The following is a 15,222-nucleotide window of genomic DNA, read 5'->3' as shown; positions in this document are numbered from 1 at the left end:
TGGGTTGGGGTAGTGGGGTGGTGAGACTGGGATGGGGGGATTGTGTTGTGGGGAGTGGTTTGGGGGGGAGTGGGGTAGGGGAGTGGTTTGGGTGAAATGGGTTAGGAGGAATGGGTTGGAGGAGTGCGTTGCGGGAGTGGGTTTGGGGGAGTGGATAGTGGGAAGTGGGTTGGGGGAGAGTGGTGTGGGGGGAGTGGGGTGGGGGGATTCGTTTGTGGGGATTGGGTTGAGGGGGGAATGGGGTGGGGGGAGTGGGTTGGGGGGGAGTAGGCTGGGGAGAGTGGTTTGGGGGGAGTGGGTTGGGGGGGAGATGATTTGGGGAGTGGGTTGGGGAGAATGGGTTGGGAGGAGTGAGTTGGGGGAGAGTGGGGTGGGGGGAGTGGGTTGGAGGGGAGTGGGTTTGGGCGAGTGGGTTCGGTGGAGTGGTTTTGGGGGGAGTGGGTTGGGGAGAATGGGTTCGGGGGAGTGGGTTGGGGGTGAGGGTTGGGGATAATGGGCTGGGGGGAGTGGGATTTGGGGGAGTGGGTTGAGGGAATGCGTTGGGGGAATGAGTTGGGGGAGTGGGTTGGGGGTAGTGGGTTGGGGGGTGTTGGTTGGAGGGGAGTGTGTTGGGGGAGTGGGTTGGGGAGAATGGGTTGGGGGAGTGGGTTGGGGAAGTGGGTTTGCGGGAGTGGGTTGGGGGGAGTGGTTTTGGGGGAGTGGGTAGTGGGAAGTGGGTTGTGGGAGAGTGGGTTGGGGGTAGTGGGTTGGGGGAAGTGGGTTGGGGAGAGTGGGTTTGGGGGAGTGGGTTGGGGGGGAGATGATTTTGGGAGTTTGTTGGGAGAATGGGTTGTGGATAGTGGGTTTGGGGGAGTGGGTAGTGGGAAGTGGGTTGTGGTAGAGTGGGGTGGGGGGAGTGGGATGGGGGAGTGGTTTGTGGGGAATGGGTTGGGGGGAATGGGGTGGGGGGAGTGGGTTGGGGGGAAATGGGCTGGGGAGATTGGGTTGTGGGGAGATGATTTGTGAGTGATTTGGGGAGAATGGGTTGGGGGTGTGGGTTGGGTGGAGTGGTTTGGGGAGAATGGGGTGGGGTGAGTGGGTTGGGGGTGAATTTGTTGGGAGAGTGGGTTGGACGAGACTGGGGTGGGGGGAGAGGTTGGGTGGAGTGGGTTGGAGGGGAGTAAGTTGGGGGAGTGCGTTGGGGAGAATGGGTTGGGGGGAGTGAGTTGGGGGAGAGTGGGGTGGGGGGAGTGTGATGGGGGGAGTGGTTTGGAGGACAGTGGGTTGGGGGAGTGGGTTGGGGAGAATGGTTTGGGGGGAGTGAGTTGGGGGAAAGTGGGGTGGGGAGAGTGGCTTGGGGAGAATGGGTTTGGTGGAGTGGGTTTGGGGGGAGTGTGTTGGGGAGAATGGGTTGGGGGAGTGCGTTGGGGGCATAGGGTTGGGGAGAATGGGTTGGCGGAGTGGGTTGTGGAGAATGGGTTGGGGGGAGTGGGTTGGGGAAATGGGTTTGGGGGGAGTGGGTTGGGGAGAATGGGTAAGGGGAATTGGGTTTGGGGGGAATGGGTTTTGGAGAATGGGTTGGGGGAGTAAGTTGGGGGAGTGGCTTGGGCGAATGGGTACGGTGGAGTGGGTTTGGGGGGAGTGGGTTCGGGAGAATAGGTTCGGGGGAGTGGGTTGGGGGAGAGGGTTGAGGATAATGGGCTGGGGGGAGTGGGTTTTGGGGGAGTGGGTTGAGGGGAATGCGTTGGGGGAGTGGGTTGGGGAGAATGGGTTGGGGGGAGTGGGTTTGGGGAGTGGGTTTGGAGGAGTAGGTTGGGGAGAATGGGTTGGGGAGTGGGTTTGGGGAGTGGGTTGGGGTTAATGGGTTGGGGGGAGTGGGTTGGGGCGAATGGGTTGCAGGGAGTGGGTTGTGGGAGTAGGTTTGGGGGTGTGGGTTGGGGAGAATGGGTTGGGGGAGTAGGTTTGGGGAGTGGTTTCGGGGTAGTTGGTATGGGGTGAGTGAGTAGGGGGGAATGGGTTGGGGGATTGGGTTGGGGGGAGTAGTTTGGGGAGAATGGGTTGGGGGAGTGGGTTGGGGGAGTGGGTTGGGGGTAATGGGTTGTGGGGTGTGGCTCGGGGGGGGAGTTGGTTGGGGGGAATGGGTGGGGGGAATGGTTTGGGGGAGTGGGTTGGGGGAGTGGGTTGGGGTGGAATGAGTTGGGGGAGTGGGTTGGGGAGAATGGGATGGGGGAGTGGGTTGGGGGAGTGGGTTCATAAGATCATAAGAACTAGGAGCAGGAGTAGGCCGTCCGGCCCCTCGAGCCTGCTCCGCCATTCAATAAGATCATGGCTGATCTTTTCGTGGACTCAGATCCACTTACCCGCGTTCTCACAGTATCCCTTAATTCCTTTATTGTTCAAAAAGATATCTACCTTAGCTTTAAAAATCTTTACTGAGGAAGCGTCAACTACTTCACTGGGCAAGGAATTCCATAGATTAACAACCCTCTGGGTGAAGAAGTTCCTTCTTAATTCCGTCCTAAATCTGCTCCCTCTAATCTTGAGGCTATGCCCTCTTGTCCTAGCTTCACCTGCCAGTGGAAACATCCTCTCTACTTGTATCTTATCTATTCCCTTCATAATTTTATATGTTTCTATAAGATCCCCCCTCATTCTTCTGAATTCCAATGAATATAATCCCAATCTACTCAGTCTCTCCTCATAAACCAACCCCCTCAACTCCGGAATCAACCTAGTGAACCTCCTCTGCACCCTCTCCAGTGCCAGTACATCCTTTCTCAAGTAAGGAGACCAAAACTGCACACAGTACTCCAGGTGCGGCCTCACCAGTACCTTATACAGCTGCAACATAACCTCTCTGCTTTTAAACTCAATCCCTTTAGCAATGAAGAACAAAATTCCATTTGCCTTCCTAATTACTTGCTGTACCTGCAGACCAACCTTCTGCGATTCATGCACAAGGACACCTAGGTCCCTCTGCATAGCAGCATGCTGCAACTTTTTACCATTCAAGTAATAATCCTTTTTACTGTTGCTCCTACCGAAATGAATGACTTCACATTTATTAACATTGTATTCCATCTGCCAGACCTTTGCCCACTCACTCAACGTATCTATGTTCCTCTGCAAAGTTTCACAGTCATCTGCACACTTTGCTCTGCCACTCATCTTAGTGTCATCTGCAAACTTTGACACCCTACACGTGGTCCCCAACTCCAAATCATCGATATAAATACAGATTATATTTGGGGGAGTGGGTTCGGCGGAATGGGTTGGGGGGAGTGGGTTGGGGGAGTGGGTTGGTGTGAAGTGAGTTGGGGGAATGGGGTGGGGGATTTGGTTGGGGGGAGTGGTTGGTGCCCGTTTGGTTGGGGAGTGGGTTGGCCGGAGTGGGTTGGGGGAGTAGGTTGGGGGAATGGGTTGGGGGGAGTGGGTTGGGGGGAGTGGGTTGGGGAGAATGGGTTGGGGGGAGTGGGTTGCGGGGTAGTTGGTTGGGGGAGTGGGTTGGGGAGAATGGGTTGTGGGGAGTGGGTTGGGGGGAAGTGTGTTGGGGAGAATGGGTTAGGGGGAGTGGGTTGGGGGAGTGGGTTGGGGAGAATGGGTTGGAGGAGTGGGTTGGGGGGAGTGGGTTTACGGGGAGTAAGTTCGGGGGCGTTGGTTTGTGGGAGTGGGTAGTGGAAGTAAGTTGGGGCAGAGTGGGGTGAGGGGACTGGGTTGGAGAGAATGGGTTAGGGGGTGTGGGCTGGGGGGAGTGGGTTGGGGAGAATGGGTTGAGGGAGTGAGTGGGGGGTAGTGGGTTGGGGAGAATGGGTTGGGGGAGTAGTTTGGGGGAATGGGTTGGGGGAGTGGATTCGGGGGAGTGGGTTTGGGGGGAGAGGGTTGGGAAGAATGTGTTAGGGGGAGAATGGGTTGGGGGAGTGAGTTGGGGGAGTGGGTTGGGTGTAATGGGTTGGGGGAGTCGGTTAGAGGGGGGAGAGGATTGAGGGGAATGGGTTGGGGAGAATGGGTTGGCGAAGTAGGTTGGGTGAGTGGGTTGGGGTGGAGGGTTTGGGGGGAGTGGGTTGGGGTGAATGGGTTAGAGGGAGTGGGTTGGGGGAGTGGGTTGGGGAGTTGGTTGGGGGAATGGGTTGGGGGTAAAAGGTTGGGGGGAGTGGGTTGGGGGGTATGGGTTGGGGGGAATGGGTTGGCGGAGTGGGTTGGGGGAATGGGTTGGGGGAGTGGGTTGTGGGGAGTGATTCGGGGAGAGTGGGTTGGGGGTGAGTGGGATGGAGGAGTGTGTTGGGGAGAATGGGTTGGGGGGAGTGGGTTGCGGGGGAGTTGGTTGGGGGAGTGGGTTGGGGAGAATGTGTTGTGGGGAGTGGGTTGGGGGAGAGTGTGTTGGGGAGAATGGTTTGGGGGAGTGGGTTGGGGAAGTGGGTTGGGGAGAATGGGTTGGAGGAGTGGGTTGGGGGGAGTGGGTATGCGGGGAGTGAGTTTGTGGGATTGGTAGTGAGAAGTAAGTTGGGGCAGAGCGGGGTGAGGGGAGTGGGTTGGGGTGAATGGGTTAGGGGGTGTGGGCTGGGGGGAGTGGGTTGGGGAGAATGGGTTGGCAGTGGGTTGTGGGAATGGGTTGGGGGCCGTTTGGTTCAGGGAGTGGGGTTGGAGGAGTGGGTTGGGAGAATGGGTTGGGGGAGTGGTTTGGGGGGGAGTGGGGTAGAGGGAGTGGGCTGTGGGTTTTGGAGAGTGGGGTGGAGGAGTGGGTTGGGAGGAGTGGATTGTGGGGAGTGGCTTGGGGGGGAATGGGGTGGGGGGAATGGGGTGGGGGGAATGGGTTGGCCGGAGTGGGTTGGGGGGAGTTGTTTGGGGGAAATGGCTTGGGCGGAATGGGTTGCAGGAGTGGGTTGGGGGGAGTGGGTTGGGAGGAGTGGGCTGTGGGGAGTGGGTTGTGGGGAAATTGGGCGGGGAGAGTGGGTTCGGGGGGACTGGGTTTGGGGGGAGTGGGTTGGGGGAGTGGGTTGGGGGGAGCTGGTTGGGGGACTAGATTGGGGAGAATGCGTTGGGGGAGTGGGTTTGGAGGTTGTGGGTTGGGGAGAATGGGTTAGGGGGAATGGGTTGGGGGGAGTGGGTTGGCAAGAATGGGTTGGGGGAGTAGTTTGGGGGAATGGGTTGGGGGAGTGGATTCGGGGGAGTGGGTTTGGGGGGAGAGGGTTGGGGAGAATGTGTTAGGGGGAGTGGGTTGGGGGGAGTGGGATGGGGATAATGGGTTGGGGGTGTGAGTTGGGGGAGTGGGTTGGCTGTAATGGGTTGGGGGGGAGTCGGTTGGGGGAGAGAGGATTGAGGGGAATGGGTTGGGGAGAATGGGTTGGCGAAGTAGGTTGGGTGAGTGGGTTGGGGTGGAGGGTTTGGGGGAAGTGGGTTGGGGCGAATGGGTTAGGGGAGTAGGTTGGGGGAGTGGGTTTGGGGAGTGGGTTCGGTGGAGTGGGTTTGCGGGGAGTGGGTTGGGGAGAATGGGTTACGGGGAGTGGGTTGTGGGGAATGGGTTGGGGGAAGTGGACAGGAGGGAGTGTGTTTGGGGGGAGTGGGTTGGGGAGAATGGGTTAGGGGGAGTCGGCTGGGGGAGAATGCGTTGGGGGAGTAGGTTGGGGTAGTGGGTTGGGCGAGTGGGTTGGGGGGAGTGGGTTTGTGGGGAGTGGGTTGGGGAGAATCGGTTGGAGGAGTGGGTTGGGGGAGTTGGTTGGGGGAATAGGTTGGGGGTAATGGGTTGGGGGGAGTGGGTTGGGGGAGTGAGTTGGGGGGGAATTGAGTGGGGGGAGTGGGTTCGGGGGACTGGAGCTGGGGGGAGTGGCTTGGGGGGGAGCTGGTGGGGGGACTAGATTGGGGAGAATGGGTTGGGGGGAGTGGTTTCTGGGAGTGTGTTCGGGGGGCGTGGATTGGGGAGAAGGGGTTGGGGGAGTGGGTAGTGGGAGTGGGTTCGGGGAGTGGGTTCGGGAGAATGGGTTGGGGGAGTGGGTTGGGGGGAGTGGTTTGGGGGCTGTTTGGTTGGGGGAGTGCGTTGGGTGGAGTGGGTTGGGGGGAGTAGGTTGGGGGATTGGGTTGGGGGGAGTGGGTTGGGGGAGTGGGTTGGGTGGGAATAGGTTGGGGGGAGTGGCTTGGGGGCAGTGGGTTGGCGTGGAGTGAGTTGGAGGGAATAGGTTGGAGGACACTGGGTTGGCGAGAGTGTGTTGGAGGTTTGTGGGTTTGGGGAGTGGCTTGTGGGGGAGTGGTTTGGGGGAGTGGGCTGAAGGGGAGTGGGTTGGGGGAGTGGGCTGGTGGAGTGTGTTGGGGGGAGTGGTTTGGAGGAGTGTGTTGGGGAGACTGCGTTTGGGGGGCGTGGGATGGGGGTCTTGGGTTTGGGGGAGTGGGTTGGGGGCGTGGGTTTGGGGGAGTGGGTAGTGGGAAGTGGGTTGGGGGAGAGTGGGGTGGGGGGAGTGGGTTGGGGGCATGGGTTGGTGGAGTGGGTTGGGGTGGAGTAGGTTGGGGGAATGGGTTGGGGGTGTGGGTTGGGGCTGTGGGTTGGGGGGAGTGCATTGGGGGGAGTGGATTGGAGGGGAGTGGTTTGGGGGGGGTTGGGTTGAGGGGAGTGGACTGGGGGAGTAGGTTGATGGGAAGTCAGTTGGGGGAATGGGTTGGGGGCAGTGGGTTGGGGGAGTGCGTTGGGGGATTGGATTGGAGGGGAGAGGTTTGGGGGTGTGGTTTGGGTGTGTGGGTTGGGGGAATGGGTTGGGGGTGTAGGTTGATGGGAAGTCAGATGGGAGAATGGGTTGGGGGAGTGGTTTGGGGACGGAATGGAGTGGGGGCAGTGGGTTGGGGGGAGTGCGTTGGGGGGGTGGATTGGAGTGGAGGGGTTTGGGGATGTGGTTTGGGGGTAGTGGGTTGGGGGAATGGGTTGGGGGAGTGGGTTTGGGGGGACTGGGGTGGGGGAGTGGGCTGTGGGTTGTGGGGAGTGGGTTGGGAGGTGCGTGGAGTGGGTTGTGGGGAGTGGGTTGCGGGGATGTGGTGTGGGGGGAATTGGTTGGGGCAGTGGGTTGGTTGGAGTTTGTTGTGGGGAGTGGGGAGGGGGAGTGGGTTGGGGGGAGTGGGCTGGTGGAGTGGGTTGGGAGGAGTGGGTTGGGGTGGAGTGAGTTGGGGGGAATGGGTTGTGGGGAGTAGTTTGGGGGAGTGGTTTGTGGGGAGTGGATTGTGGGGGAGTGGATCGGGGGGGAGTGCGTTGGGGGGACTGGTTTGGGCTGACTGAGTTGGGGGGGAGTGATTTGAGGGGGAGTGGGTTGGGGGTAATGGGTTGTGGGGTGTGGGTTGGGGGGTTGTGGGTTGGGGGGAATGGGTTGGGGGAATGGGTTGGTGGAGTGGGATGGGGGAGTGGGTTGGGGGAGTGGGTTCGGGGGAATAGGTTGCCGGGTGTGCATTGGAGGAGTGGGTTCGGGGAGTGGGTTGGGGTGGAGTGAGTTGGGGGAATGGGTTGAGGGAGTGGGTAGGGGGGAGTGGCTGGGGGGCTGTTTGGTTGGGGGATTGCGTTGGGGTGAATGGGTTGCGGGGAGTAGGTTGGGGGAATGGGTTGGGGGGGAGTGGGTTTGGGGAGTGGGTGAGGGGGAATGGGTTGGGGGGAGTGGCCTGGGGGGAGTGGGTTGTCGTGGAGTGAGTTGGGGGGAATAGGTTTGGGGGCACTGGGTTGGCGAGAGTGTGTTGGAGGTATGTGGGCTGGGGGAGTGGCTTGTGGGGGAGTGGTTTGAGGGAGTGGGCTGGAGGGGAGTGGGTTGGGGGAGTGGGCTGGTGGAGTGGGTTGGGAGGAGTGGGTTGGGGTGGAGTGAGTTGGGGGGAATGGGTTGTGGGGAGTAGTTTGGGGGAGTGGTTTGTGGGGAGTGGATTGTGGGGGAGTGGATCGGGGGGGAGTGCGTTGGGGGGACTGGTTTGGGCTGACTGAGTTGGGGGGGAGTGATTTGAGGGGGAGTGGGTTGGGGTGAGTGGGTTGGGGGGAGTGGGTTGGTGGGGAGTGGTTTGGTCCACTGCACCCAATGCAAGAAGACCATTCATGTGCGAAGGAGTTTTATTTTTCTGTGTATGAGTGTCCCAGGGTGAGACGTAGACAGGTTTGTGAACAGGACAGTGCCCTACCCCAGCCACCAAGAGGGTAAGTGTGAAGCGACAAGAACACGGCTCATACTTTCAGTGTCACAGGACCTCATAGTACGGTAAATCCTCACCTGCCAGGGGTATTCGCCCCTCCTACATTGTTGGTCACCATTGATTGCCCTGAGGATCAAATCTGTATCTTGAATCGATGAAGGGACCATCACCTTTCCACATGGATAAGGTACTGTTCAACATAAAAGAGTCAGTGCTGGGGTTAGGCTGGCTGCCATGGCCCTGACATTACACTGTATCTTCTCCCCAGTGGGTCGGTGCAATCATCAACAAGAGAATGTTTGCATTCTGACTTTTGTGGGGAACATTGCACCTCCCCCACCCCCTCACCAGCAGCACTTCCCGGAGAACCTGACATCATTTTCAGAGCAGCTGATATAACAACCCAGGCCTCGGATCTGTAACGTATGAATGGATGGATCTTCTACCTACTTCTACCACTGCCCAAATAAAAGGGGCATATGTGGCAGAGCTCCTGGGCTACCTTGTCAGCATGGTTGCCAACACACCAGGATTGTCCCAAAGTCCCCAGGAATTAAAGATCAATCTCCTGGACACTTCTGCAAGTAACACATAGGAAAAATCATAGATGCATTTCAAAAATGCTGTTTTCTCCCCCTATTTTCTTCAAGCACATTCCTTCATGATCCTATAAAAATATTGGAGGCGAGAGAAAAGGCTGTTTGAATGGGAGGGGCAGTTGGAGGTCACGTGATGAGACCTCCAGGCAAATGCCAACCAGAGTTGGCAACCTCCCCGTAAGCCCTCTATGGTCCTCAGTGGTACCCTGGGGCTCAGGTGGGTGTGTTCCTCTTGGTTACATGGGCGCTGGGTGAATAGAACCCCAGGAATGTTCTGAAGTGACCATTCAGAGCAGCACTTTGCTGGTTAGTTTGCAGGTTCCTGTGTCACTGATGGTACTTCACTGGGGCTGATTCTCCTGCCACTCGAGGTTTATGCAGGCTAGATGCTTAGGTATTACGGAAAAGGGACTAGGAACAGAGAGACAGGGCGCTGGGCCTCCACTTCTTCTGTACATGACCTTGATTTGTTGGAACTAAATGGGTAAAAACAGGAAGAGCCTGCCCATAACAGGCAGATGCTTTCAAATGGGGTTGAAATGTTGCAGCGGTGATATCACAACACCTTGGAATAATTTTCTTGGTAAATGCTGGACTGTCGACTGTTTGGCAATCTGCCCTTTGGAAGCTTGCCATAGGGAAAAGTGAGGTTGCACTCTCAGGTTGGAGGGCTTTTAATGGAGCAGGTTCAGGGCCTTTTCACTTGGGGATTATTCATCAGTTCAGACATTGGCACAAAGCTATAGTTGCACTGGGGCTGCAAGGTGGGCTGCAGGGATTTAGTTGCACTGGGTAGCTGTGATTTGAAGCTGCAGGTTTTCCTACATTGGGGTTGTATTGTGTAACTCCAGGGTTTGCTGCATTGGAGCTGTGATGTGTTGCTGCAGGGTTTGCTGCATTGAGGCTGTGATGTGTTGCTGCAGGGTTTGCTGCATTGGGGCTGTGTTGTGTTGCTGCATTGGGGCTTCATTGATCGTACAATGTGTTGCTGCAGGGTTTGCTACATTGGGGCTGCATTGTATAACTGCAGGGTTTGCTGCATTGGAGCTGTAATGTGTTGCGGCAGGGTTTGCTGCATTGAGGGTGCGATGTGATGCTACAGGGTTTGCTGCATTGGGGCTGCATTGTATAACTGCAGGGTTTGCTCCATTGCAGCTGTGATGTTTTGCTGCAGGGTTTGCTGCATTGGGGCTGTGTGGTGTTGCTGCATTGGGGCTACAATGTGTTGCTGCAGCATTTGCTCCATTGGGGCTGCCATGTGTTTCTGCAGGGTTTGCCGCATTGGGGCTGTGATATGTTGCTGCAGAGTTTGCTGCATTGGGGCTGCCATGTGTTTCTGCAGGGTTTGCCGCATTGGGGCTGTGATATGTTGCTGCAGAGTTTGCTGCATTGGGGCTGCCATGTGTTTCTGCAGGGTTTGCCGCATTGGGGCTGTGATATGTTGCTGCAGAGTTTGCTGCATTGGGGCTGCCATGTGTTTCTGCAGGGTTTGCTGCATTGGGGCTGCCATGTGTTGCTGCAGGGTTTGCTGCATTGGGGCTGTGATATGTTGCTGCAGAGTTTGCTGCATTGGGGCTGCCATGTGTTTCTGCAGGGTTTGCTGCATTGGGGCTGCCATGTGTTTCTGCAGGGTTTGCTGCATTGGGGCTGTGATATGTTGCTGCAGAGTTTGCTGCATTGGGGCTGCCATGTGTTTCTGCAGGGTTTGCCGCATTGGGGCTGTGATATGTTGCTGCAGAGTTTGCTGCATTGGGGCTGCCATGTGTTTCTGCAGGGTTTGCTGCATTGGGGCTGCCATGTGTTTCTGCAGGGTTTGCCGCATTGGGGCTGTGATATGTTGCTGCAGAGTTTGCTGCATTGGGGCTGCCATGTGTTTCTGCAGGGTTTGCCGCATTGGGGCTGTGATATGTTGCTGCAGAGTTTGCTGCATTGGGGCTGCCATGTGTTTCTGCAGGGTTTGCTGCATTGGGGCTGTGATATGTTGCTGCAGAGTTTGCTGCATTGGGGCTGCCATGTGTTTCTGCAGGGTTTGCTGCATTGGAGCTGTGATCTGTTTCTGCAGGGTTTGCTCATTGGGGCTGCCATGTGTTTCTGCAGGGTTTGCTGCATTGGAGCTGTGATCTGTTTCTGCAGGGTTTGCTCATTGGGGCTGCCATGTGTTGCTGCAGGGTTTGCTGCATTGGGGCTGCCATGTGTTTCTGCAGGGTTTGCTGCATTGGGGCTGTGATATGTTGCTGCAGAGTTTGCTGCATTGGGGCTGCCATGTGTTTCTGCAGGGTTTGCCGCATTGGGGCTGTGATATGTTGCTGCAGGGTTTGCTGCATTGGGGCTGCCATGTGTTGCTACAGGGTTTGCTGCATTGATGGTGCAATGAGTTGCTGCAGGTATTTAGTTGCTGGCATGAAGTGGTGCTAAATCCCATCTCCACTTTCCCAGTTCTGCAGGTGCAGAACACGGCTCTTCACTGGTTTATATGCTCTAGCCATAATCCCAAAGGACCATAGGCATCTCTCCCACTAGAGAGAGACAGTTGGTGATGTATAGCTTGAGGGTCACCACTCCTCAAGCGTGGAGTAAGGTGAGGAAGCAGGCCTCCATGAACTACCACACCCGGCACGGGGATTGAACCCGTGCTGTTCGCGCCTTTCTGCATCACACTGTAGCCAACTGAGCTAACTGACCACCCCACCCACTGATATATAAAATAATGAAAGGAAGTACATCATTGACATCTACCTTCAGGAATACAGCTCTTTTGATCCTCTCCAAGTTTATATCCTTGGGCACAGTAACAGACATAGCTGTCGTCGTGTGACTTACAGAAGTGGTCGCAGGTGTGTCCATGTGACGAACAGTCTTTGGGACCTGAAATTCAAAGAGTTGGTCACATCTATTCATCTCCATACACAGTGACTGGGTGAACTATCAGGGCCATGAGGAAATCTCCTCCTGAAATTGACAATGGCATCGCTCATCTTTTCCCTACTAGGGTAATATGTAAATTGATTTTGAGATTGAAATCTGTTAATAATTATTTGAAGTATGAAGATCAAAATTTAGATTATTAAACATCACTAACTCTGCCCTCAGATTCTTCGACATCGCATTGTCCCAAATAAGATAGCTACCTTGCGATATCCAGATATTGGGGCGGCACAGTGGCGCAGTGGTTAGCACCGCAGCCTCACAGCTCCAGTGACCCGGGTTCAATTCTGGGTACTGTCTGTGTGGAGTTTGCAAGTTCTCCCTGTGTCTGCGTGGGTTTTCTCCGGGTGCTCCGGTTTCCTCCCTCATGCCAAAAGACTTGCAGGTTGATAGGTAAATTTGCCATTATAAATTGCCCCTAGTATAGGTAGGTGGTAGGGACAGGTGGGGATGTGGTAGGAATATGGGATTCGTGTAGGATTCGTATAAATGGGTGGTTGATGGTCGGCACAGACTCGGTGGGCCGAAGGGCCTGTTTCAGTGCTGTATCTCTAACTAACTAACAGCAAGTTCTAAGGTAAAATCCTTTATGTTATGTATTTAATTCCATCATTATAACAATCAATCTGTTACCACGGCAACAAATATAACAGAGTTTTAGCCATCAAATAATCAGTATAAGGCGAGTTAGTGTCAGGTGTATATTACCTCTTCAGCTATTGGTCCTTGTGCTGCTTTATCAAGTGTAACTGTAATGTGATTGGTCTGTTCTGGCTTAACATTCTCTAACAGAGAAGCTAGGAGCTTTAAACCTACAGGAAATAGAACACTTTCATTGGCTCTCTGTTCTGTTGAAGTGTAACCACAATCTGCAGCTCCCATTTTAAAACAGATTCCACGGACACTGGCAAGACCAGTGTTTACTGTCTATTCCCAGTTGTCTTCAGAAGCTGGTGGTTGGCCGCCTTCGTGAATCACTGGTAGTGGTTTTGATAAAACTGAGTGTCTTGCTAGACCACTTCAGAGGGCAGTAAAGGGTTAAACACATTAAGTGTGAGACTGGAGTCGCACGTAGGTCAGACCAGGTAAGGATGGCAGGTTTCCTTCCCTATGGGACATTGGTGAATCAGTTGTGTTTTTAATGACAATCCAACAGCTTCATGGTCACAAAAGGAAATGGGTCATATGAAGGTTACACTAGAAGCAGAGAGGGAAGTTATGGACAGGATAATAATAGATAGAGAAGATATACTAAAAGGATTAGCATTACTGAAAGTTGTTAAGACACCTGGTCCAGATGGAATGCAAACCAGGTTACTGAAGGATGCAAAGGTAGAAATAGAAGAGGCATTGGTCACAAACTTCCAATCCACATTGGATACAGGAGTAGTGTCAGAGAACTGGAGGGTTGCTAACATTATATCACTATTCAAGAAAGGGCAGAGGGAGACACCAAGAAACTACAGGCCAGTCAGCCTATCATTAGTAATGCAGATGTTGTTAGGATCCATTACGTATCAGGACGGGTGTCAAGCAAGGCTGTGTGATTGTGCCTACTGTCTTCACTATCAACATCAGCCTAGTGATGGAACTCATTCATGACCAACTTCCACAAGGGATCATGACTGAGTTTCAACTTGACGGGATGCTTTTTTGGGAAGACTTTAGAAGTCGTTGAACACTTCTCATATCTTGGCAGCTGCCTTTCTCAAAAGGCCACCATCGAAGCAGAGATCCAGCACAGAATCGGCTGTGCTAGCGCAGCCTTCCAAAATTGGTGTAACCGTGTCTTTGACAACAGAGATCTCCAAAAGAAGATGAAGGCTTTAGTCTACAATGCTGTTGTTGCCACCACCATTCTATATGGCAGTGTGACTTGGGTCACCTACCAAAAGCACCTCTGGGCGCTGGAAAATTTCCACTAGTGGTGCCTTCATAGGATACTCAAAGTCAAGTGGGAAGACAGGCGAACAAACTCCAGCATCCTCGCTGAAATCAATTCCTCTAGCATCACAACCGTGATTATGCGAGATCAGCTCTGCTGGTCTGGACTCTGCATCCCGAATAATCGGCTTCCAAGGCAAATCCTCTTTTCACAACTCAAGGATGGCACCCAATCTCAAGGAGGATGGACAAAACATTTTAAGGACACTGCAAAGGTCTCTTTGAAAAGGGGACAAATTTACATCAGTGCATGGGAGGAACTTGCCACAAACCATACCATGTAGCAGTGCCTCATCCAACGAGCCAGAACACAGTCGAAAACTAACTGCATAAACTCTGCTGTGGAGAAGCAACAAAAGCAGAAGGAAAACAAAAACTGCTTGAGAATCTCCCTTCCCCAGGCCAACTTCTATCCTCTTTACCCAAAGATCTGTGGCTCCAGGATTGGCCTGTTGAGTCGCCTGAGGACACACAAATCATGAATGCCTGGCAGATGTCATCCTCGTTTCAAGGGATTGACAACAAAAAAACACTATTCAAGAAAGGGGAGAGATAAACTAGGAAACTACAGGTCAGTCAGCCTAACATTGGTAATGGGCAAATTATTAGAATCCATTAACAGGGACAAAATAAACTTTCATTTGCAAAGGCATGGGTTAATCGAGGAGAGTCAGCATAGATTTGTTCAAGGCAAGTTGTATCTAACTAACTCATTCTTTGATGAGATAACAGAGAAGATTTATCAAGGTAGTGCAGTAGATGTTGCATATATGGACTTTCAGAAAGAACTTGAAGTGCCACACAGGAGGCTTGTACTGAAGATGGAAGCCCAGGGAATTAAGGAGAACGTGGCAGTTATGGATACGAAATTGGTTCAGTGACAGGAAGCAGAGGAGATGTGGGACTAAGTACGGCTGCTCATCAAAGCAGCAACACAGGCACAATGGGTTAAATAGCCTCCAATGTTTAGTTTTTAGTTTAGTTTAGAGATACAGCACTGAAACATGCCCTTCGGCCCTCCGAGTCTGTGCCGACCATCAACCACCCATTTTATACTAATCCTACACTAATTCCATATTCCTACCACATCCCCACCTGTCCCTATATTTCCCTACCACCTACCTATACTAGGGGCAATTTATAATGGCCAATTTACCTATCAACCTGCAAGTCTTTTGGCATGTGGGAGGAAACCCACACAGACACAGGGAGAACTTGCAAACTCCACACAGGCAGTACCCAGAATTGAACCCGGGTCGCTGGAGCTGTGAGGCTGCGGTGCTAACCACTGCGCCACTGTGCCGCCCCAATGCTGTAGGTTTCTATAATATATGGATTTTACAATCAATATCCATTACTTTCTATGGTCAATACCCATCATTATTTGTAGATAATACCTATGATGTTTAATTAGCAATCAACATCATTGGTTACTATCAATATCCATAATTTTTTACTGTTAATGCCCAAAATATCAGTTTTTACTATCAATATGCATAATTTTCAGCACCAATATTCATCATTTTCACCATTAATATTCATAAATTTACTAACAATATCCATCATTATTTACTATCAATACCAATCACTTTTTACAATGTTACCAAGGTGCTTCTGTTTTTAAAAAATATTTTTA

The 15,222-nt window shown here is 53.7% G+C and overlaps 1 protein-coding gene across 7 annotated transcripts in view; it reads right to left on the bottom strand.

Moving 5' to 3' along the window:
• Positions 1-15,222, bottom strand: part of LOC137374294 (coagulation factor X-like) — a 48,562-nt gene that overhangs the window by 10,955 nt on the left and 22,385 nt on the right. For all 7 annotated transcript variants that reach the window (XM_068040109.1, XM_068040110.1, XM_068040111.1 and 4 more), the window contains 2 exons: positions 11,454-11,582; positions 8,196-8,308 (listed from right to left, as the gene is read on the bottom strand). In XM_068040109.1, coding sequence (XP_067896210.1) covers positions 8,196-8,308; positions 11,454-11,582 — 242 coding nt within the window. The remainder of the gene's footprint in view (positions 1-8,195; positions 8,309-11,453; positions 11,583-15,222) is intronic.

Source organism: Heterodontus francisci, chromosome 10 (genome assembly GCF_036365525.1).
Source record: "Heterodontus francisci isolate sHetFra1 chromosome 10, sHetFra1.hap1, whole genome shotgun sequence".
Taxonomy (NCBI): Eukaryota; Metazoa; Chordata; class Chondrichthyes; order Heterodontiformes; family Heterodontidae; genus Heterodontus; species Heterodontus francisci.
Note: the sequence above shows the minus strand (reverse complement) of the source record. Positions and strands in the feature narration are given on the sequence as shown.